Source organism: Dermacentor silvarum, chromosome 1 (assembly GCF_013339745.2).
Source record: "Dermacentor silvarum isolate Dsil-2018 chromosome 1, BIME_Dsil_1.4, whole genome shotgun sequence".
NCBI classification, from domain to species: domain Eukaryota; kingdom Metazoa; phylum Arthropoda; class Arachnida; order Ixodida; family Ixodidae; genus Dermacentor; species Dermacentor silvarum.
Genome location: NC_051154.1, coordinates 306,042,089 through 306,067,143, shown reverse-complemented (window position 1 = coordinate 306,067,143; position 25,055 = coordinate 306,042,089). Strand labels below are relative to the sequence as shown.

The following is a 25,055-nucleotide window of genomic DNA, read 5'->3' as shown; positions in this document are numbered from 1 at the left end:
AACAGGGCAAAAATTTATGGAGTAGGGCTACTGTTACCAGCAATGTGCAATCATTCAAATTCATTAATAAATTATTGGTTTAATAAACTTGATGAATGTCTACAATGACCTCCCCCAATGATTTAGTGCATTTAAACACGAACAACAGAATGCTTCAGGGTCCTTTTAACAGCATTGTTCTTAGCACTTCTGTGTTTATGACAGTTCAACAGTGATATTGATAAAACATGGATGCATCACTGTAGAGTAACTGAGATACTTTTCCATCTTCATAATGTTTTTTTTTACAGTAATATATCCTGAAAACACACAGTACACTTGTAAACTATCTCACTACTTACTTCAATGAAAGACAAGCTGTTGATGCAATTCTTGCAGCAAAACTAAAAGTGTTTGTCAGCTTTTCTTGAGCCAGTCACAGCATGCTTTCAAGGTTTGTTTTATAGGTAAACAAAACAGAATGCATATTCTCCAAGCTTCCTTTTTATGTCACTTCAAAGAAACATCACTAGTCATGCTCTATAGTGCTCTATAAATACAGGCACACAATCAAACTTTCAATAAGAAAGCAAGGCAAGAAACACACAAAAAGAGAAACTGTACAATTCAAAGCTCACGAAGTAACCCTGTTAAATTTCCAGGCCAAGCAAGTCACTGTCAGAATTTGCTATCACAGCAACTCGTGGCCAGCTGGAGTAATTAAATGTATGACACTGATGCCACAAGTATGTGATCTGGACCTTGTCAAACATGCTTTAGAAAGTTTAAGAATATGAGGTTACAAACTGAAAAGTGTGAAACACAGTAAAAGGTAAACAAATAACAATCTTGCAAACTTTGAGAGGAAGTTGTTCAAAGTGAGGACAGAATGATGCCTCGAGATTTTTATATTTGCAGGAACTTCCATAAACAGGACATTCTTGTACACAACAAGCAAGCATTCAATAAGGAGCGCTCATCACAGTGACCATACAGGTCCGTAAAAACAAGATGATTTGCATTTAATCATGAAGACATACATGCCAGCCCACAGCACAGTTCATCAATAACTCACAACAACAGAGCTAAACACTACTCAGATTTTTTTGCTTCACTGCAGCAGCAAGCAATATCTAGTACCCGTTGCATGTTTCAAAATAGTTGCAAGCCTGTCAAGTGGAGTTACTGAAGTGTGCCCCCAATTTCAACACCTACAAGTGAATTTCAATACCTACAAGCGTGACAGCTCTGCCCCTGGAGAGCATCACTGGCTTGCACATAAATACAACAAAGTTCATCTGACATGCCAATGTCCCCTGTGCAACAGGATAGCAGGTTAGCTCTAGCACACTCAAGCTATGCAGAGGACAAATTTGAACTTTGTTGCGCATACAATCCAGGGTACATTTCTTGGCAGGCTTTTCCAATTCAAAAGTTGTTTGTGGCCAAAAAATGCCTTGTGAAATGTGCTGCCTGAAACTTCTATTCGGAACATACTGCCTCACGGGAGCAACAACACATTCAAATATGTGGCTGCCTTTTAGGCACTACCTGGGAGTTTTCGCAAAAGGGTTGTCAGACTATCAGCACTTGGAGGCACGACCAATGAAAGGACCAATGAAAGGACCAATGATAGTACTGTGCACAGTGCATAACCAATGTGTTCCCGCCCCATGTTTTACGTAATTATTCAAAATGGTGCCTTGCAAACAGCACTTGGAGCGTGCCTCAAAGATGAACATTTTTAACTTCTGACACTGTCTATAACGATTCTCCTATAAAAAAAAAATCTTTCCATCAGTCATGGTGGTTTTTTGATGCTCCCTAAACATGAGTGAACATTGCTTTCAGTGCACAAAACAAAATGAGAATAATGGTGCAAATAATTTATCTGCCTGTCAACCATTGAATACTTCACTTTGCAAACACTTTTTGGCATACCTGATGCGAAGCCCAATAGCATAGATTACCGTCACTCTTTCCAGTGAAAGAAGCATCAATGGTAGCAGTAGTAAATATCAGTTACTCAGCATCAACACTGTTGGATGGCACATGAAAGACGTGTGCAGTGTGCCGTATGTATCTGCTTAGTGCTACAAGTTCTAACTGCAACCACTACTTCAGTATGGTTCATAACACTAACCCAGCCTCCAACAATACCTGCCGCACGAGGGTTCACGCGCTAGTGACTATTGTCGGTAGCCAGCAGCATCATTAGGCAACACAATGCCACACTATTCAGGTGCCACAGCGGTAGCAGCACTCCACATACAGTTGCTGTCAGTCCAAGCACACCAAATACAGCTGAGTTCTGGCTTGACAATCTTTTCTTTTGAGCATCACCGCACAGGTTAAGCAATACCTAAAAAGCTGGAGTATTGCTACCTCACCAGTGATATTAACATGGTTATTAGAACTGTTGGCACCAGTCCCTTAACATCAGCTTTAACAGCACCTTAAAGCTGATGCTGGCATTGTCAGTAGAAAGGAAGACCAAGACTGCTGATACCAGCAGTTATGGTCTCAGTCCAAACTTAAAGTATACCTGTGGGATATTTCTCTGGTACATCTTCTGTTATGGTAGCACGCATGTTACTGCTCTGTCACCATTAACACTCTGCACAAACTAGTATACTTCAACACCACTATCTACAAAGTGGATATGTCACAACGATTCGTATGCTTCAGCCGCTCGCTCTACACCGACATCATCAGCAGCACCCAGGAAAGCCTCCAGCTTTTCTGCATCTGAAGAACTTTCCTCCACTGCCTTGCGATGCTTGCGGTGAGGCTTCTTCTTAGTTTTGTCACTGGATTCCTCGTTGCCTTTTTCCTTATCCCTGCTTGACTTTTCCTTGGTCCTCTCTTTTCGATGCTTCTGGCTCCTCTCGGTGTCATCCTGCATGTCCCCAAAGCCAACACGTTTATATCATTCAATGCCTCTTCTCCACTACAGTACTGCACAAACTGTCTGGTCAATGCAGCACACAGTAAACAAGGTGGGATCTCTCTGCATATTTATTCCAGGATTTTAGAAAAAATTGATTGAGTAGAACTTTGGCAAAACCCCACGTTTAAATAAGCTCACAGTAGGGAAATGAAGGCTAAGTGATACAGACCTAAACAACAACAAAAAAGGTCGCCAAGCTACAGTGCAAAGTAAAGCATGTGATTATTCAAAAGTACATGCCAGACACCTAGAGGCCATATTTGTTGTCGATACTAAATGACTGCATCATTATAACTATAGAGACCTGGGGTGCGATCTTGTACGCGTTCCAAAATGGAATGGAGGCGGTCCGTTCCATCGAGCCGCACACGATTGGTCAATTTGATCGTCACGGTTCAAATTGACCAATTGTGTGCGGCTCATGGTTCAAATTGACCAATCGTGTGCGGCTCGATGGAACGGACCGCCTCCGTTCCATTTTGGAACGCGTACAAGATCGCGCCCCTGGTGTCCAAATTTAAAATTCACATATGATCATGCACAAGTGACCACACAGTATCATGCGTCAAATATCATGTCGTGATTTATGCCACTTTCAAGGCAGTTTATTAACGCAGCTGCACACCACGAATAACTTCCAGCTGTCCCAATAATTCAACCAGGTCATGCTGTTTGGTCTGACGACAATAATTTACCTCTTAATAGTTTGAGCATTTATTTTATTTATTTTTATTTATTGCTAAAGTTTGAAAAACAATAACAGCCCTTCTGTCAAAATAAGTGTAAATGCAGGTAGAAACATTAGTACTAATCGTATTCATCCCAGGAAAAGCCACAATGAACGAAAATGCCCAATGACGACTAGCCTTTTTTCCCCACAAGTAAGAGCTGTGTGAGTTCAGAATGTGTGACCACCCTGATAATTATGTACACAAGTCGAACACCTACACAAGAAACCGGCACATGAAAATTTCGCATGCTATGCAATTTCTTAGAACTATCCCAGTCATACAGCAAACGCTGCAAATGAGTAACGCGTCAATGTGCATGACCAAAGTTTTTCCTATTTTTCTCACACCTAAATGCATGAAAAGACTGAGCAAAAGCAAACATGCCACTGCACCTGGTTATACAAACAGTTTCGAGTACTGGTGTCCACAGATAACCTCATAAAAGCATGCTTCAGTTCAGCAATTGACAAGCACCTTTTTGGACTTGTGCTTGTGCTTCTTATGCTTCGTGATGGAAGCATCATCATCCTCGTGAGTGTCACTGGCTGCACCAGAAGCGCCACCAAGCTTCTGCTGATGTTTTGGCACGGAAGTGGCTTTATCTTTGCAAGATGAAAAAAAAAAAGAAAGAAAGAAGAGAAAATGTATTCAATAGGGACAAATAAAAACACTTAGCTTTTAGTGACAACCATGACTGCTATCAATCACTAGCCTACAATTTACCTGTGACTAAATAAATATGCGGATGCTAAAGCAACTTCGGTTATATTTTGTTCAGTTACGAGGGCTTTTTTTCTTTTTTTTTAATCTGTGTAACACTCGCAACATTGCATGTGAATCTTCAGTCATGTTTAGTCATGCCCGTCCTAATTTACTTGTTACGGAAACTGAGGGGCGTAAGCACAGCGCATACAAAGGTCAGAGCCGTGTGGAGATCGCTTTCAAGATACGGTGCACGCGACAACCCCGACAGCTGGCACAGGCGCAAAGTACAAGAATGCATTTGTTGGCAGAGTAGAAGCCGCCACCCCCCCTCCTCCTTCCCTCCCTCCTGAGCTGCCTTCCCGCTTTGCTCCTTTCGGTGGGAGATTGCGTCGCCAGTTACCCTTGCGCCCGGTTGCAAGATAAGCATTTGGTGCCCCGCAGCACAGCGTCGCCGCCCACCCCCCTCCCCCCTCCCTTCCCCGGCCTTTCGCGCGACGGAAGCAGGGCCGGGCTCGACTGGCGCGCCCGGCCGTGACGGAAGTCGCGTTTGCTCTCCCCTGTGCGTTCGCTCTCCGTGCGTGAAGGCGCGCTTTCACTCGCACGTACGGCACGTGGTGACGATTTTATCGCCCTTGGACTCATGCTCCACGTCTCATGCTCCTCCTCCGCATCGCCTTCTTTGATCTCCTCTCCCGTCGGTGGGCGCACCTCGTTGAGAAGCGTGCTTGCTACCGCCCTTGTCGGCGAGATTTTCCAGCGGAAGCCGCATTATAACCGGTATTTCGTCTCACGCGGCTGCACTGTAAGCGGTATGCGTATACATGGAGTTCTATGGGAGGGTAAACGGGAGTTGGAAAAGGCCACGTTGTAGCCAGTTCTGCACTATCAACAGTTACGTTATAAGTGATCCATACTGTAAATGCTTTTTACGTGCGCGTGCCTGAGTGAGTTCACCTCCGACTCTTTAATTTAGCTAGTTTTAATTGTGTTTCGATGATACGAATTTCGGCTAATGCGAATATTTTTCGTGACCCCGTGAGATTCGTATCATCGAGATTTCACTGTATATAATTACTATTTCATCGCACTATATGTATACTTGTCTTACTACGTACTATGCTGGCGTTGCTATGCAAGGTCTTTTGGGCCCCGTCAAGCTACTGTCGTAGCTTTTAGTTTACTGGAATACAAATGTTGATTTGATTTGAAAGTTTTCTATGATCTGCTCTACTTATCAGTACACTTAGCAAGCTTTCAACCATGAGTGCTACACTTCACATTAACCATGCAAGGCAGCATCAACACTGATAATAAAATAACAAAGAAGAATCTACTAGAAGTGGAATTACTTTACTGGTCCAGGTTGGATAGAATGTACTCTAAACAATGCAAACACCGTGCTGCCCAAGTCATACCACCTAAACTGAAAAAAAAAAGCAACTGCATTTCAAACCTAGCCTAAGACAATATTTTATTTCTATGCTACACTGGCTCCCACAAACAAAAATCGGGACATTCTACACCCAATATCGATTACACCACAATACACCACGAAGAGAAAAGACGGTACATTAAAACCTCGGTGATACGAATCTCGCAGGGTTGCGTGAAATATTCGTATCACCCGAAATTCATATCATCAAAACATACATAATATCAAGAAAAATTAATTTATTTTTACCAGAAAAGATTTCTAATAGTGGGATCCCATTGATACCTTCCTCGCTGCTGCGTTTTCCCGGCTGCTACGTTGCGTTTTCGCGGTCCCGACCTAAATCCCATTGACTTCCATGTATAGTCGAATCTCGATAATTCGAACTCGAAGGGGCCCAAAAATTTGTTCGAATTAAAAGGACTTATTTTTGAAATATTCTTGCACCACAGCACGACGTACGAACGGTGCAATTAGTGAAATATCGCGGCGCGCAAGCACATATCGAGCGAGGGCCACAAAACTACCCGCACTCGCTTCGCGATAACGGCAGAAAACGAAACTTCAGGGAGTGCACGGCGCAGCCACGGCGAGAGAGAGAGAGATTGTAGTTGTGAAGAGGAAGAGGCGACATGGCAACGGGCGCACGCGGGGACCGTCGCAGGTGAGGGAGGAGGGCGGCAGGGAAGGGGATTTGGCCTTGGCAACTCTGTCGCTTCAGTGGCTCCCCTCGCCCTTCCTCTCAACACCCTCGTAGCCCCCTCACCTTCGACTGTCTCTGTGCGCGTCCGCCGCTCCCGCCGGCCCGACGCCACTTAGCCCGCTCCCCAAAGTTTCGGTTTCTGCCGCTGAAGCGAGCGTTGGCCGAACTAGGCCTCCGCCATTGCTTCCCTCTGCACTGCAGCCACTGCGCAGCGTTGGCAACGTCGGCACGTACACGCGTGTTCCAGCGCCACGCAGAAATGGCGACCTTGGTACGAAGCCACGGTTTTCTTTTTCTTTTTCTCTGCGTGGCGTTGAGGGGTCTCGCCTAAACTTTTGCTCTCTGGCGGTGTCGTTTGGAGCAATGCTGGTTGGAGGCGCCGCCACGTGATTTGGTGCGCTGCTGAGAGCATTGTCGGTGCGCGGCATGTTCAAATTAACCATCGCAAATGCTTTCGCGTTTGAATAACCGGGCGTTCCTCGTGAAGTATACTTCACCAATCTATAATGTACCGGCATGTTACGTTGCGTTTAAATGTGGCGACACGTAAATTTATCGGTGCAGCCATGCAACTAGCGACCGATGCGTAGCAACAAGCGACCGGCACGTTGCAGATACGATGCACCCGCGCGGGTGCCATATCCTGAAAGCGATTTGCGACGTGCGCATAAGTGTGCGCGGACCTTATTGTCAAAATGATCTGCGATGTTGACAAAGTTCGCCTAGTGCCAGTAGCTTCGTATGCGCTGTGCCTTTGACGTTTAGTTCGCGTTGGAGCGAGAGACTGCGTAAAGGTCAATTCGCTCGCTGCTGCTGCTGCGTTTCCGTTGCTTCACCTTTCGGGTGAAACTGCGGCTTTTTTTTTCTCTTTTTTTTTTTCGCGGTCCCTTGAAAAACGTATCAACGGGGCGGCGTTTTCTTCTTGCCCAAATCGTCAACGTTCGCCTTCTGAAAGGCGTATAAGTGCGTGCACGTGATCTTGGGAATGTTTTCGCACGCCACTGAACGCCTGAGCAAGTAGAGTGCAGGGAGCGTTTTGGCCGTCGGGGCTGCGCCGCGGTAGTCGTTGCAGCATTGGTCCTCATCTAATTTCTTGCTAAGCATCGGCTAGACTCTGATGTGGTACGGTCCGCTCGATGTGGGAACCAATGAGAGACTGCGCAGCCGCGTGACGTAGTCGGTTGCTTTGCGACTATAGATCCCGCCCAGATTCCGCTGTGCCGGCTTAAGCCGTCTGTGCCGGTGGTCCCGCTGGCTCGGCCACCGCCGCTGTTGCTCACGCGTTCGTATGATTCGTAGTGGCGTGGCAACACGTTTGGAACAGCCGATTTTTTTCGTATTGTGAGCAATGTATTTCGGCCTTGGAATCTTACGAATTCGTATCACAGCGAAATTCGTACCAGCCGGGTTCGTATCACCGGGGTTTTACTGTATAACTAACAAAATTAAACACTTGATGTAAATAATGATCAAAGAATCAAACACAGCTGTAATTAGGCCATCACAAAGCAGTTTCGAAATGGCACTTCACCTCAGATCGACAAACTTGAATTTATGGAACACCACGTTTAAAGCAGGATAACACTATGTGGAGCCATATTCTTAACACTGCAACTTTTTGTTCCCGTGACGTAGCATTCATTGCAATGATAAAGAAGTCATCCATTAATAGTATTTTGGCACTGACGTCCACGTTGTCATTATTGCATCTGACAATGAATGAAAATGATGCTCATGGGAAGTGCCCATGCCAACAAATTTCTTCAGTCACGTCCCCATCCACTAGTTTAGCCAACCTGTGCATGCTGCAAGTATATACTGTATTTACTCGATTAAGGACGCACTTTTTTCCAGATTTTTTTTTTTTGCAGGGTGCAGGCATAGGCATGCACACAAGGGAGGCCAGTCCCCCCCCTATTGGCTGAGCAGGTGCACCAAAGGCATGAAAGGCATTCTGTGAAGGCAGGAAACATGACAGGCATCTCAAGGGGCACCAAAGAGGCATGAAAAAGGTAGCCCCCGACGCACGAACACAGATGAATTACTGTATTTACTCGCAAAGTGAATCCACTCGTGTAATGAACGCACCTCCCACTTTTCCAATCAAGAAGTGTGTTTTTTCTTTTTCTCGCATAATGAACACACCCTGAACTTGCTGCCGTAAAGCAGGAGAGACACGGTACGATTCAGCGTCTGGTATGACGTTCGACGCGTACGATTGTATGGGACGCCGTGTTGGACGCCGAATTGTTTCCGTGTGTCTCCTACATTTATTGCGATAGCAATTACATGGACACTCCAGGCGCATTTTTGCCATCGGTGCCAACGATCGCACCTCAATCTCCCACGTTTGAGGGAGGGAAGCGGGGAGGAAAGGGGAGGTGGCACAGAAAAAGCGCATTGCACAGCCGCGTGAGCCTTATCTTGAAAGCAATCTGCTTCGGGGGCTGAGTCAACACCACCTAGATAGCAGAAGGCCTGTTCACTCTGATCCATGACGTCACGCTACCTGGCCAGAAATTTCCATTGCCAAGGCTGGCGTGGCGAAAGCGATGACGTCAAAATTACAGTGTATCCCCATTAGATTCTATGGCAGTCAAGCCAGGTAGCATGACGTCACGGATCGGAGTGAACAGGCCTTGTGCTATCTAGGTGGTGTTGGCAGAATCTAGGTGCGACGGCGGCTTATACCTTTGTGCGTGCTCCGTTCTCACCACTACGTTTGCGCTGAAGCGATACACAGCACGAAGCACACTTTGCTCACTGTTGCTGCCGCGCTTCCTCATGCCAACATTTTAACAGTAAGTGTCAGCGATCATCGAATGTGATGTGTTCATGTTTGCCTGTGCGAGCTGACACCATGCTTGTTAATTTACATAGTTAGCGAATGTTTGCAAGTTTATACGGCCGATAAAACTATTATCCTTACTTCTTGTAGCTGTCTACGCTTTTGCTATCGCAATCGATGGTTCGCGTTTCAGGCGAAACTGCAACTTATTTAGAGGTGGCTGCGGAAAAAAAAAATCGTTCAAAATTTTACCCCGTATAATGCACCCCCCCCCCTAACTTTGCACACATTTTTCGGGGAAAAAAAAAGTGTGCTCATTATGCGAGTAAATATGGTAGTAGGTCACTGCTGGCGGACAGGGGACACCTGTGATTTCACAAACTGTTTCTAGGTCATGAACAGAGCTGCATACCCAAAAATATTGCTGAATAGGCACACATCTGTGTTAAGATGTGTGCCTGCAACAGAACCCATCAAATCTTAACAGCTCTTTTACAGCAGATCCCTGCATTAAAGACATAAAAGTTGCACCAATTTATGTGATGATGAGCCTTCGCATGGCAGCGTGAAAATGTTTAGCAGGACAACTCACCAAGCTGTGGAGGAAGGCCAGTGTACCTCTTCTCCAGAAAGTTCAGGTCCTCACTGGGCATGCTCCAAAATGTTGATGCCTGCTCTGTTGGCGCATTCTCAGGAGCAGCTGGTGACGATGTTCCATCAGGATCCTCTCGGCTTATCTGCAGCATTTTTCACAAACCATCACGAAAGTTCATTTAAATGCTGGGTTTTCAAATCCAATACATACCGAGTACAGGGCTTTGTACACCGAAAATCCTAGTTTAAGAATACAGTCAACGACCGAAAATTCGGACCTGCTTGGTAATTCGTACTTTTTTGCGGCACCGCCGTTCCCGCGATAGACGCCATGCATAACAACGACCGAAATTTCGGACAAACTAGGGCTTTCCATTCGATATTTAGGACTCCGTCCGCGCGGTCCGCGAAAAACTTTGTTATTGTCGCTGTTGCCAACTGACGCCAGCACTGCCACCAAACTGTGAAGTGAAGTAGAACCTCAGAGATTCTCATACAGGCCCAAAATCTCTGAGGCTAGTAGGTCATTCGCATCGCCATCACCATCGTTTTCCGGTTCCGTTGCTGTTTTTTTTTTTTTTTTGTGCTTTGTTGTGTTGAACGTTGCCTCAGTCACCATTCCGTGTTCGTTGAGCGTGCTGCGTAGTAACGCCCGTGATAACTACGTTTTGAACACGAGGTTGTCCCTGCAGTACTTCAACAGTAGGTAGTATCGTTCATCTACAAGAAGCGGAGCATGGCGCCAACTCCACCTTCGCAGCTAGCGCCGGTGACGAAGCGCTGCAAGTACAAGACAATGACAATGGCGCAGAAAGCTGCTGTCGTACAGCTCATACAGAACGGCCGGTCACAAGTTGAGGTAGCCCGGGAATTCGGCATTTCGAAGCAAACTATCTCGGGCTACGTCAAGAATAAAGCCAAGATTCTTGGAGCGACCGAGAAATGTGCAACGGCCGAGAAGAAAAACCTCCGTCAAGGCACATACCCCAAACTTGAAGAGGCTCTAAATATCTGGTTAGGCACCATGGTTGCGCAGCGCATTCCCATATCTGGTGACCTACTGAAACAAAAGGCCGACACCCTCGCGCTACGGATGGGAATCGTAGGCTGCAAGTTCAGCGACGGCTGGCTCCGCAACTTCAAGAAGCGATACGACCTCGTCTTTAAGAAAATGTGCGGCGAAAGTGGTGCTGTGGACAACACGTTGGTCGCGAATTACCGCACTGACAAGCTGCAGACCTTGCTCAGCCGATACTCGCCGGACGATGTCTTTAACTGTGACGAGACCGGACTATTTTATAAGCTTCTGCCAGAGAAGACGCTTGCTGTTTCCGGAGATCCTTGCCATGGTGGGAAGCACAGTAAGGAACGGGTTACTGTTCTTTTAGGCGCAAACATGTCCGGAAGTGAAAAGCTACCGCTTTTGGTTATCAGAAAGTCTAAAAACCCGAGATGCTTTAAAGGCATTAGAAGTTTGCCCGTGTTGTATGAAGCTAACACGAAAGCCTGGATTACGCAGCAGTTATTTGAAGGCTACGTGCGCAGGCTCGATAGAAAATTTGAGGCACAAAAGCGCAACGTGCTGCTTTTTGTTGATAACTGCGGTGCCCATGGCCTGATCAATAATTTGAAGGCAATTCAAATCGAATTTTTGCCACCAAATACCACGAGCGTCCTCCAACCCATGGATCAGGGCATCATCAAGAACCTAAAGGTGTTTTACCGGTCACGCCTGCTACGTCGCATGGTGCTGTGCATCGAGAGTGGCAAAAGTTACAGCGTGGATTTGTTGTCAGCTGTTCACATTGTTGCCGATGCCTGGAAGGCACTGACAGCAGGCACAATCCACCGCTGTTTCCGCCACGCAGGATTTGTTGCCGGCGTTGAATCGGACGCTGCAACGCAGGACCCTGCACCTGAACTGCCGGCTACTGTGCCGGACGTGAGCGGAGACGAGTTGATAGAAGACCTGCGAAGCAGCGGCGTGCCCATTCCGGCCACAGTGAACTTCGGAAACTTCGCTAATGTAGACAGTGCCACAGTGTCCTGTGCCGAGCTCACTGACGAGGAAATCGTTAATGAAGTGCTCGCGCCCGTGGAAGAAGACTCCGACTCTGAGGAAAACGCAACGTGTGCTGCGGGGCCAACGAATGGAGACCTTGCGCAAGCCCTCGCGGTGCTTTCGTCGTGCTTCAGCGAGGACGTGACGCTTGGCCAAATTCAAGCAGATTTGGTTCTGCGCAAGCGGAATACTGTTCAACAAAGCATTGAACAGTTTTTTCAGCCTCAGGTGCTGTAACTAGTAAATAAATAGTGTTTTCTTGCCGAATTCGTTTTTTCGGACATTCGATAGTTCGGACTGTTTCGCGATCCCCGCGAAGTCCGAATTATCGGTCGGCGACTGTACACAGCGTACTAAATTTGTAGTATATACATCTGGAGGTTCTTGTTTCAGAAGCGAGTTTTCATTTCACCTCAATACCACCAGTTACAGGGTACCTAATCCACTGCTCTGCCACAGCATACGGATGTGAAAACAAAAGCATGCCAGATACTAGGTTAACTACGGTGCATGTACAGTAAAATCTCGTTGATACGAATCTTGTGGGGTCACGTGAAATATTCGTATCACCCGAAATTTGTATCATCAAAACATTCCAAAATCAATAAAGAATTAATTTTTACCAGAAAAGATTCCTAATAGTAGAACCCCATAGATACCTTCCTCGCTGCTGCGTTTTCCCGGCTGCTACATCGCATTTTCGCGGTCGTACAGTCGAATCTCGATGATTCGAACGAAGGGGCCCGAAAATTTGTTCGAATTAAAAGAAGGACATATTTTTGAATTATTCGTGCACCATAGCACGATGCACGAACAGTGCGAGTCGTGAAATATCGAGGCGCACAAGAGCATAGCGAGCGAACGCTACGAAACTGCCCACGCTGGCCAACGCTGGCTTCCCGATAATGGCAGAACACGAAACTTCAGGGTGCGGGGGGCGCCTGCACGGCGACAGGCGCACACGGAGACCACGGAAGGTGAGGGAGGAGGGCGGCAGGGAAGCGGACTTGGCCTCGGCAACTCCGCCGCTTCGGTGGCAGTGGCTCCCCTCGCCCTCCCTCTCAACTCCCTCGTAGCTCCCTCACCTTCGACTGTCACCGTGCGTGACTGCCGCTGTGCCGGCGCCGCAGCTCCAGCCACAGCTCGGCGCCAGCTCCCTGAAGTTTCGTTTTCTGCCGTTATCGGGAAGCAGGCGTTTGCCGGCGTGGGCAGTTTCGTTGGCCGGACTGGGACACTGCCGCTGCTTCCCTCTGCACTGCAGCCGCAGCGTGCAAGGTCAACATGTTACTAGAAAATAGAGGAAGCATAAAGGAGAAGGGTTCATTGCCATTTTCTCCGCGTGGCTGAGACGAGGCACGTACACGCGTGTTCCGGCGCAACGCAGAAACGGCAACCTTGCCATTTGAGAGAGGGTAAAATTTCCGCCACATTTTTTTTCTTTGCTTTTTAAATGTTTTTTTTCGTTCACACGTGGCATTGAGGGGTCTCTCCTAATGCAATGACAGTCGGAGGTGCCGCCGCGTGATTTGGCGCGCTGCTGAGAGCATTGTCGGTGCATGGTATGTTCGAATTGACTGTAGCAAATGATTTTGCATTCGATTTACCAGGCGTTTTTGCATAGCCGCGTGTCTGTGCCGGTCGCTCCGCTGGCTCGGCCGCCGCAACTGTTGATCACGCGTTCATATGACCCGCAGCGGCGCGGCAACGCGTTCGGAACAGATTATTTTTTTTCGTATTGTGAGCAGTGTATTTCGGCCGGGGAATGTTACGAATTCGTCTCACACCGAAATTCGTACCAGCCGGGATCGTATCACCGGGGTTTTACTGTATTCTGATTACCGGAATTCCTCTTCCAGCCCACCACCACTTACTGTGTACAGAGCCTTATAAGCGGTACCATGTTATAACCAAAACAGTGTTTTTAGGCTCTTCTGCATGCCGAACTGGCAACCTACCTTTCAAACACAATTTATGGCACCTTAGAAAAAATATTCACAACTAAGTACAAAAAGTAAGATGTCTTCACAAGTGCCTTATCAGCCGAAGAAGGCTGCGATTGTCGTATGGCGGTGTTTTTTTACTGCATTTCGAATTATTTCATCTTCAACAAGGCTTACACACTGAAGCGCTCTGTTGGTTAAACTGTTTTAAACGGAGTACATTTTCATTTTGTTCAGGCATTCAAGTGCTTGTTTGCACGGCACATCTGTTGCGCAGTCTTCATCCTCGTCGTGATCAGCCCCATCTTCAGTCGCAAGCTTCGGGCTACTGCAAACCGCTATGCCAACTGCATCGTTAGTGCTCACTTCCTCACAGACAACCAGCTCATTCTCACCAGCATCGACGTAGTCTTCAAAGGTGCCTGTTGTGGAAACAATGTTGCTGTCAACGAGGCCGGACTACACGTTGTTGGTGTTGCCTGTCTCATCCACAAAGTGTCTCTCCTCACAGGCTTCAAAAGCCTCAGCGTTACGCACAAAACCAGCTTTTTGAAAGCGCCTGCCTATTGTTATGGCTTTCAACTGCCACCACGAGCTGACAACCATGTCGACTGCACCCCTTAGATTCACCTTAAGACGCTCGTGCAGTTGCATATTGAGCAAAACCCTCTTGCGAATGCGTTTTTTGTAGAGCACCTTTACAGGTGGCAATGACATCTAGGTCAAGGGGCTTACTCTTAGCAGTGTAGTTAACTGGCAAAAATTCCAAGCTGACTACAGTCAACTTTGGCTGCATGTTATGAGCTGTACAACTGTCAAGGATAAGCACGACCCATTGCTTCTCTACCACCATGTCTTCATGAAACATGCACAGCCAACTTGCAAATATCTCTTGCGTCCTCCATGCTTTGTACATCACTGACAAGCACTTCATCTTTTAAAGCAACGCGGCATAGCTGATTTACCAATGACAAAGAGGCGATGCTTGTCAGTGCCATCCATATTTGCAGAGAAAAATATTGATGCACTTCTTTGAAGCCTTGAGGCCAGAGCAGGGTTCACCTCCGAGTGGGAAAGTGTGGCTTGACAGTAAATGACAAAATATGCTAGCTTTGTCGGCATTATAAATATCTCTGTCCGCTTATGCTGACAGCATGGTCTCCAATTTAGAGCGAAGCCAGACTTTGATGGACCCCCCCCCCCCATCATTCACTTCACCACTTTCATCTCAAATGACTGTAAAGCTGATGCAATGTCTTTGAATTGCTGGATCTACCCATTAAGTGGATTGAACTCATCATGACCTAAAAGAGTACCAAGGAACCTACATCTCTGTTGGAGCATGGGGCTACTTACTAGGATGTTCTGACCCATCACTTCTCACAACCATCTGAAGTATGCCGCATGCACATTCCCGTACTTTATGCACAAATTCTTTTTTGTGACAGCAAAGAAGAATCTTGCTGCAGCTGCTACTGCACCTTCTCCCGGTTCTTGTAAATAGATGACACGATTGTGTCAGATATGCCGTACTTTGCCGCCACTGATGCTTTCTTCATCCCTTCTCCTTACCCAGCTAAGCACCATCTTACCCTTACATAGAGCCCTTTATTTAACCCTTACTTTTCTTGACTGCACTATCACTAGGATCAGCCCACATTTTTTGCTTAGTAAAGCCACACTTCCGGTTCTGGTTTTAGGTGCGTGCAGTTTAATCGAGCGTGTCTGGGTTTCATTTCATCCTTTTTTCGCTAATTATGTGCTACTGTTCCATACATAGCTTTACGCTAACTTGGTGCATCTTCGTTTCAAGCTTCATTTTGACGCCTTTTTCGTTGTCCTACGTGCACTAGAAGGCCTCAAATAGTCTAATTAGCAAGACGACAAGACAAAGGTGGTTAGATACCGAGATCCCAGAAACCCCTGAACTCGCTAAAGGCGGCCTTGTCTTCAAAAACAAATGAAGGCAGGGCGTCCCATTCACTAAAGCACACAACTGTACACAATGGGCTGTACAGTCGCGATAAAAACTTTGGGGACCAAAGGTGCCTCGATTTTTAATTTTTTTTTCTCAGCCTGGGCATTCCGGCTGAAATCAAGTGTGCAAGCATACGTGCGCGTGCTTGGCCAATACAGTGTATCAAACCAATTCCAGGCTGCGTAGCTGCGCTTGAATACATTTTAATTTTTTGCTGGTGCTGTGGTCCCCAAACTTTTGATCGCGACTGTACACTGCGCTCACACAGCATGTCCCAACATTGCACAGTTATCCACAATGCTTCATGGAACATGGTGGCTATGAAAGAAACAAAAATAACAACTGAACTACCTTCCAGGCCCAAGGCATGCTTCCCAAGAATGACAAATGCAGTCTGCACTGTAACAAGTGCAGCGCACCAGTTAATTTCAGACAGCTTTTCCTACCTTTTCTTTCTTATTTTTTTTTTTACATGTGCAACAATCTACAAACTAGTGATAGTACACCAATCTACAGCTCACAACAAAGCAATGGATCACATACCTCTTCCCTTGATAGAAAAGATTCCTCTGAAGGCTCTGAAACAAATTGAAAAAATCTCTTACTGGGGTGAATAACGTACCAGTTAAAGCGTACCAATTAAAGCGAGGAAGCTTGAACATCATGTGCAAAAGAAAACCCCATTTAACCACTCCTAATCCTGGAATCTGATCCAGGCTTCATTTCACAAATCTTTCCTCTACAAAATTACTATCATTATCTTGTGCAGTAATAAATGATAAATGCACTGTTCCAACCCCAACTGTGGCCATTATATTCATTTTAATTTCACCGGAATGAGAACAGGAGGCCTGCATACAGCAATCATAATTTTCGTTCCACTGGAAATAAAACCCTTTCAAAAATTTCACTCACTTGTAAATACTGAAAAAGTATGACTACAAGATAGAAAAGAACTGGGACTTTTGTCCAATACAGTCAGCATGTTATTTAAGGACCTATTCTACTGTGGAGTTCAAGTACACCTTAACAGTGATTGTAGCCGAAGCTCCATGAAAACTTGCAATCATGTATGTAGTCATAGTTAATCAGTGCTCCAAGTTGTTCCGATGCTATATACTATCCCAGTCAGCGAACATCACAGCACTACCGGTAGTGTGTACTTTTGTTTTAAAGCAGAATTAAAGAAGCCAAATGCATTTTTTTACAAATGCTTGAGAACTGGCATAGCAAGGTCAATAATACCTGAGAGTTCATGAAAAAAAAAAAAAAAAAAAACATGGAAAAATCTTTGCAGTGAGGTATATTTTGACACATACGATGGCAAACCCTCTCTCATTACTCTCACAGGCCATCATTGGACTTCTTCAAGCTCAGATACAAGGCTTTCCGGGCTCAGTGTTTTGTGCTGAAACAGTGAAAGCCACTAGCTTAAGCCCAAGGTCAGAGGTCAGGGTGATCTTGAGTTTTAAGCAAATGGCCAGACCTGCTGCAGCTGCAGCACCTTTAATGCCATAATACTTTAATGATGGCAGAAGTACTTTTCCAGTCATTTCATCACGGAACTTTAGTTAATCATTATTTGCCTAGGAAATAGGGAAAGAAAGCCCCCCTCGCCACGCCCTGCACGAAATTTTGGCAGTCCATCAGAAGTTGTAAGGCACCATCGGGGCAGCCTTCTACCGCAAGAATTTTAGAAAAGGGTTTATTGATACTAGTACAGATGGAAGCAAATGAAATGTTGCGAGGTCATATAAGGAAGCGAGCTACTATCGCCGCAGCAGAGGCTCTCCCCGATTCCTTTCACCAGCACCTGTTCGAAATATTCCTCCTCTGCTTTCTCCCATATCGGGGTCAAGGGCACACATAATGCTTACATCACCATTGTTCCTGCACACCCCCCGTGCACCATAAATTTTCCTATGGTAGGAGGAAAACTGTGGCACATTATGTCGTGACTGTGTGTTGATGTCCTGATGAGCCAAAGTCACTCCAAGAAGCACTCACAGCACACAAACCTCTTGTCCTCCACATTGTGGAATACTGGACACATACAAGACACTAATTCCCAATTCTCTCTGTTGGCAAAGCAAACATGCCCTGAATATGAAGCCCGAGTCATTCAGAACAATTTTGGGTGCATGGTCATCCAGGGCATGTAAGCTTTGCCAACAGAGAGAAAATTTATGGTAGATGGAGAGATTAGCCTAGCTATAGGCTTGGAATGCTACTCCAGGTGTAGCCTCTCTGCCAAAAATTTCTTCAGATGAGCACCATATTTTTGTGGTGTAAAAGGAGGCACCCTTTATCTAGTTAAAATGCACTGCATCAGAAACACCATCTGCATTGGTCTTACACCAGCAGACTACCATTGTGCCAAAGGACACCTCAGTCAATTTCTCACTACAATGCCCATTTTGTGCTCATCTAAATCACAAGTGGCATGACTATAAACAATTGTAGTGGCTTTACAGATTGCTTTACTCAAACAGGCAGTGGGTAACTGCATTAGTCTGTCAACAATTTGCTGTGCCTTTTAAAGCATTAACCATTCATGCTACTCAATTATGTTTGTACTTTACCAAACTGTCATCTTTCTTCGATGCATGAACAATAGCACTTTCAAATAGTCTATTTTTGAATATTTCCAGGTAACATTAGTTTATTTATGCAGTTATTTAGTTAGTACATAATGAAGATTAGACTCCTATGCAGGGAGGGCATAAACTGAAACAAACACATGAAGAGAAGGCAAGAACTTTTAGATCATTCATCACTGAGTAACATGTCATGATGAAGCATCTGAAGAATTCCAAGTCAGCAATATTTCGAGGTGGAAATGAGTAGTTAAATGTGCCTGTTCTAGCAAATCATCAGCTCAAGGCATTTTGAGGATGGTGTTGAACGTGTCTAGTGGCCTCATAGGTATAGTGAGAGGGGTCTCGCTAGTAAGTAGGCAAAGGAACCCTAGCCGCCAACTTCTTCATGCACAGTTCAAGCAACAGAATATTGTGGCACTTTATTAGCTTTGTTCAAGAGTTTTCAAAAAATAAAAACTGGAAACAAGGAACCCTAAGTACAGCACAAGAAGTCATGAGGCCTTATTGCTGTCTGCTAAGGTGAGCAAGCAAAGGAAAAGAGCAACAAACATTCAAATGCAAATTCAATTTGCTGACATGCAACAGATGCTACGTTACCAGCTTGCTCACACAGTATGTGGCACTGAAAAGAAGCAGCAACCACTGTCATAGACCCATGAAGTGTTAACAAAAGCTGCCGTATTACCAGAGCACCAAGCAATGGTAATTTGAACATGATCCAATGAACCCTAGGTCAATGCCCCTCTCCGTCTTTTTAGTGTGGATAAACAGTAGTTCACCACGCACTGCAGGTCACTGACTGACACAAAGTCTGGAAGTATGGCTATTCTCTATCTCAAATTAAGTACTAAAACTGCTCAGCTATTACACAGCATGCGGAAATCTTTTAAGCTATGCATGTACTACCATCATAATCATCAGCAGGTGCATACTGTCACTTCTCTGTGGCAAACTCACTGCAGGATAGAGGCCTCTCACTCTGCACTGCAATTAACCCTGTCCTTGTACCAACAGTACCCAACCAATAACTGAGAATTCCGCAATTTCTTCATACCATCTGGAAATGGTACCTTGGTACTTGGTACCCACCCGAATGTTCTAAAAGGCCTCTAGTTATCTTCTCTGTGCATCACGTCTTACGCAAGTCCAATTCTTTGATTAAATTTCAACTCTCATATCACAAACTCTCTTTTCTTCTCTAATCTGTGCTGCTTCTAATCCCATTCCTTCAAGGGCCCCTAAACCACTTCTGATAATTAAAAAAAAATTTTTGCGTACTCTTCTCTGGGCTTTACTGGTCCATTCTTCACATGTCATGATGTCACCAGGGGAAAACCTGTACAGTGGAATGTTGTTGATACGATCTTCATGGGGAATAGAAAATAAAGTGCATCATTCGAAAATCGTATCATCGAACGTATTATTCAGCGAAATCGTATTATTGGGAAAAGAAAAAAAAATTTATTGTCCCGAAAAACGTATTACGCAGAATCGTATCAACGAGGTTCCACTGCACATTGATCCAATAGGAGAGACATTACTCCTAATCCATCTGCTAGCATGCCTGTGCCATGCAGTCGCACACCCGCTCTACCTTGTCATCTCGCTTGTCTGTAGTGTGCAATTAACTAATTTCACCTCCTGTAGCATGTTTTGCAGTGCCTGTGCGGTGGCGACCGCATGTAGCCAACAAGTGCAAAGTCCTGATAAATGGAAGTTGATGGTGTTTTCAAACGAGAAAAGAGCGCTAATGTGACTTCTGGTACCGACGTAGTGCCCCCAAGTCTTCTATGGAAGTATGCAGCAAGGATGAGAGACAACACCCATGGCTGAGAATAGCGAAGGCAAGAGTGAAGCCACTTGCTCGCCTTGGAGCTCAGAGTGGTTTGGGGCTCTTTGACGTTCTTTTCCAGTCCACCGTACCTTCGTGCTGTGCTCAGTTTTCATTCAAGCCTTTTCCTTTCTACCAGGCTCCAAACTTCACCAATTCTCGTAGACTACCTCAAAACACCTCACCTCGTGCGCTGTTTCCGCCCCCACACAAAGCATCTTCTTCATCTTGGGAATCTCCATGGCCCACGGGCATTACAGGAGCCGGCAGGTCACCAGCTGCCCGACCTGGACGAAAGTCCTCGGGGTCTACATCGTCCTGGAATCCGGTGACCAGCGGGTTGCCACCAGAGTCATCCTCATCGCTGAAAAACATAAGAGGCCAGGAAGGTAGGCTTGTTATTTGGCTGGCTTGGAATGCTAGTGACAGCTGCGACAATTATGCAAGTGATATTTTGGTATTCTGTACTTCTGCAGGCCAGACAAGCTAACTTGCAACAACAAAATAATTGGTTAGAAGAAAATAATGCTGCAACTGTAATTAAAAAAAAAAACGCACACACACAGCACCACCAATAAGAAAATTAATTTTAACCTCTATATTCAAGGCATGCAAGTTTAAAGTGGCAGCTGTCACAGCACCTACAGGCCACAACTATACATTGGAAAACTGGCACAATCATTCCATATGATCCATAAAAAGACTTATGGTCAGGCAGGTTATGTACTGAATCTACCCTCATTTTTATGCCATGTGGAATAATGTCATAATGGCACAAGCCCACCAACTAGAACAATTTATCTCAGAAGTAGGCTGCACAAGAAAGTTCACAGGCAAGATGAAAAACATCACTCTTTTTGACCAGCTGCTTACCAGCTCAGACTTGATTGATTTGTATTTCAATGCCATAAAGCTATACCTTGGCTAATCTAGATCAATTTTGACCAAGTTGGGTTTCTTGATTTTGCCCCACAATCTCAGCACATGAAAATTTTACAACCTGCCTTGACTACCACCCAGCGCAAAAGTTGGTACTGTAAAAAACGGAATATAGGTCCAGCGGGAATATAAGTCGACCCCTTACCTTGCAGTGAAAAGAAAAAAGAAAACAGCAAGAAAATCACCGAAACCTGTTTATTTTCACCACAGTACTGTCACTGGTAGCAAGCACACATGAAGCTTCTACACAATCTGAAAGTGCGTCCTCAAGCTATAGATGCACTGCATGACACCCATGAAGTAATATTTTATGTGGGTTGCATGGCAACAGTCTTCCTTTTTGCGCCTGCCAATATCACAAGCTTTTTTTCAGAAACGCCATACTGGCACTGAGCGTCCATGTTGCCACTTGCTTCGGTGAAGTCTACAACTGTAATCTAACTTATCTTGAACGCTGCTGAAAATTGTCACTGTGTGCCACTACTCACCAGACAAAAAAACATCACACACGAGGTGAATTGGAAGAACTCACACAATAGGACAAAGCGACAAGAAAGAAAAATGCCAGGAATAACATTTGGAATTGAATACTGTTTAAACTATACTTTAACTATGTGTTCGCCAACATGCATGCTGTAGGTTGCCAGACGACGACTCACATTCTACTAAAGATCGCTATATTAAGATAAGGGGTAACTTCAGCCTGCTTTCTTCAAGAAAATACCTCGACTTATATTCCGGTTTGTACAGTACTTAAATGTAGTTTATAAATCCAATAAATTGTACACAGTGTTTACCTGGCACTTTCGTCATCAAGGGCAGATGATGCAGCAGCACCACCATCAACATCACGCTCTTCTAAAAAGCTGTGGAAGCTGGCATCACCATCTGGCACGAAGTCATCAACATTGTGAACAGCCAAGGATGACGAGCTCATTGGTGGTGGCGCATGCACATCAGCTTGCACCACTGTGAAACAGACAGAAGAAAATGTCATTGCATTAGTTGACTGCATATGTTGACGACTCTACTCACTAATCCCTGTCACATAGGGTGCATGGTCACATGGTTACAATAGATCACATGTGTCAGGCATGCAGAAGTAAAATACCTGGATCATTTCAGCTTAAACTTTGGTTGAAAGATTTTTCAACCTTTAACAAACATACAGTCGACGACCAGTTTTTTCGGATTTCTCTATGGCACCCTAACATGACCCACAGCAATAACATTTGAGGTGCCATGTGACAATCCATTCATTTCTTTGGATACAGACTGCGCATGCCACATTGCAGAAATTGCTGCCAGGCAATGTTTATTTATATAAAACTGTTGGTATGGTTAAATTACTTCTTGTAGCATAATTTTATGTCGCACCAAATTCTGTTAGGTCATTGGGCTTGATAGCAGTGATCAGTAGCAAACACTGTTCATTAAGTAAGTGTACAGTGCTGAGGCTGAGATTACCGAAATCATCAGTGGCTACTCTCCTGTGCCTAAATCACAAATGCATGCTCAGGGCTTTCTTTGAACAACATCGATTAGGCATGGCTTGGGGGAAATGTTCCAAAGTTGTAGCTTCGAAGGGTGCCAAAGCCACTGCCCCTTATTTAATGGCTGAATAAGGACAAGGTCATCATGTGTAGCCACTTGCATCAACCATTCACAATACATGAACTCACTCATACCCTTTTCACCCCATTCATACCACAAGAGCAGCCCCTTAAAAATCCAGTCAAAGTATGCTGTCCAATGAAGTATCAAACAAGTAGCAAAATGAGGCAATGCAAGAGGGTCGCATGGTTCTTTTGCACAGGGGGCAGGATTTCTAGGACCATGAAGCAGGATAGGGTGCTTAAGGAGCACTATGGAAAGCTCGGTCTACATGAAAGTAGTACACAACAAGTTAGATTTCATGGTTCAGTTTCAGCACTTAGTACACTTTCTTTCTTAAACAGAATGTTGTAGGCAGACTTGGCGGCTTGGAAGAGTCAATACTGTCACTAGGTAAACACGGTCAAATAGCTGAGTTCAGGTTCGGGTTGGTAATATCGATGAATGATTAATTGCTTAATTGATTCATCGATTAAATGTATCCCACAAAATGATTAATCTTCATCGATTTCCACCTTACCTTTAATCGACCTAATCAATTCAACCTGTTAGATTAACAATTCTCGAAAGTTTGACAGGAGTGGCGGGAAAATTTTGAATTCGTACTGGAATGGCGGCGCACGAGCAGTGACTGTGCAGCTGTGGTAGAGCGACTGGCGACTGTTTTTCCGAGTCCCGAGTGATGCCGAGTCGACTGCTTCCCCTCTCTTCCCCCACACCGCACACACTGCCATGAAGCCGAAGGCTAGAAATGCCCTCGCATTTCAAGGCATACTACAGCAGCCAAGTCGTTGATCGTCGTGCCACTCCCAGTCCACTAAAGACATGGCACAGCATGCGTGCCAGTTTGGAGCATGTATTTGACATAGCGATCTACTCTCACATGCTGGTTGTATGGTCATTCAAAGAATAAAAAAAGAATGACCATACTGGCAAGTGCTGGGATTCATAGAATGCACAAGAACAAAGGTAGTCGACATATTACATTACAAACTTCTGCAGAGACTTCTCACACTCTGCAGGCATAGTAAGAAAGAAAGAAAAAATAAATCTGCATTGCAAGAAACAAAAAAGGAGGGAGGGGGGGAGATAGGGGGGGCTCAGTTTCATAGTTACCAAATAATAAAAAATTAGTTTTCTTGCTCCCGAGCTGCACTTGTTCAGCAATATTTTTTAGGTGTGCTACTGCCCCTGTTCTTAGTTTCAGTGTTTCTGGGGGTCTACACTTATAAAGAAATTTCACAGATTGTAAAAAATTTCTGAACTAACGGTGTCTGGTATGGACACTGAACAATTTTGATAAGCTTTCCATTCCACCACAAAAATGGATGTCCTTAAAAATTGGTAGATAGTCTGTCTTATTATTGTTGGGCTGTATCACAATGCCTTATAATATAGACTTTTGCAATGAGCATTTTTGTTTGCTCGCTTGCTTGTAAAGTGATTTAAATTTACATTTAGCTTTTCCAGGTTGCATTTCTGCGTCACCACTAGTAACAACTAGCAAGAGACAGCTTATGGCATCAATGAGCCATCTTCCACCTTTTAGAAGCTAAAAAAGACTCAGCAAAATAGATGTTAGGAATAAAAGGAAATGAGACGGGGCTTCTCGAGACTCACCCATATAGTCCTCCCTCTCTGGTTTCTTATTAAAAAGTTTTGACATGAGACTGGCAGCTTGTTTTGTCGGTGTACCCTGCGATGAGAAAGAAAACAAATGGCAGCTCCAAGCCACTGCGCTGACAATATCCCATAACGCACTCAAAATACATCGTACGGCATGGCTGCCCTCTGCTCTCAAGTATGCTCGACTCTGTGTACAAAAGTATGCGCCGAGCCAAAGCAAAGAAAGAAATGATAATCAGCAAAGCGAAGCCAAGCAGAAAAGTGATGTGACAGGTGCATAGTACAGACTGAGAAAAGCACAGATAAGGAGGCAGCGCATGAGATAAGAACAGCGTTTTGTTCCATCTCAAAAGACTCGTGCTGTGGGGACGTGAGCTGAAGAGTGCGATACACAAGCTGTTCCAACAATTGTCAATCCTGTCTAGCCGCATTATAATGACATCCAGCCCCCTAGGCATGCACAAAGGAATGGGGGTGAGGCAAGGGTAGTAGTGGTTCACCCCCTAGACCCATTAAATGGGAAAGGAGTGGGTACAAGTTTGCCTTGTAGTGTTTAATCTGCTGTTGAACTCGGAGGATAACG

At 45.1% G+C, this 25,055-nt stretch overlaps 1 protein-coding gene across 1 annotated transcript in view; it reads right to left on the bottom strand.

Annotated features, from left to right (window-relative positions):
* Nucleotides 1–467: 467 nt before the first annotated feature.
* Nucleotides 468–25,055, bottom strand: part of LOC119437283 (rab-like protein 6) — an 82,473-nt gene continuing 57,885 nt past the window's right edge. The window contains exons 10-16 of the mRNA XM_037704341.2: nucleotides 24,467–24,542; nucleotides 22,030–22,201; nucleotides 20,479–20,657; nucleotides 16,406–16,440; nucleotides 9,881–10,025; nucleotides 4,135–4,262; nucleotides 468–2,878 (exon numbers count right to left, since the gene is read on the bottom strand). Coding sequence (XP_037560269.1) covers nucleotides 2,645–2,878; nucleotides 4,135–4,262; nucleotides 9,881–10,025; nucleotides 16,406–16,440; nucleotides 20,479–20,657; nucleotides 22,030–22,201; nucleotides 24,467–24,542 — 969 coding nt within the window. The 3' untranslated portion in view covers nucleotides 468–2,644. The remainder of the gene's footprint in view (nucleotides 2,879–4,134; nucleotides 4,263–9,880; nucleotides 10,026–16,405; nucleotides 16,441–20,478; nucleotides 20,658–22,029; nucleotides 22,202–24,466; nucleotides 24,543–25,055) is intronic.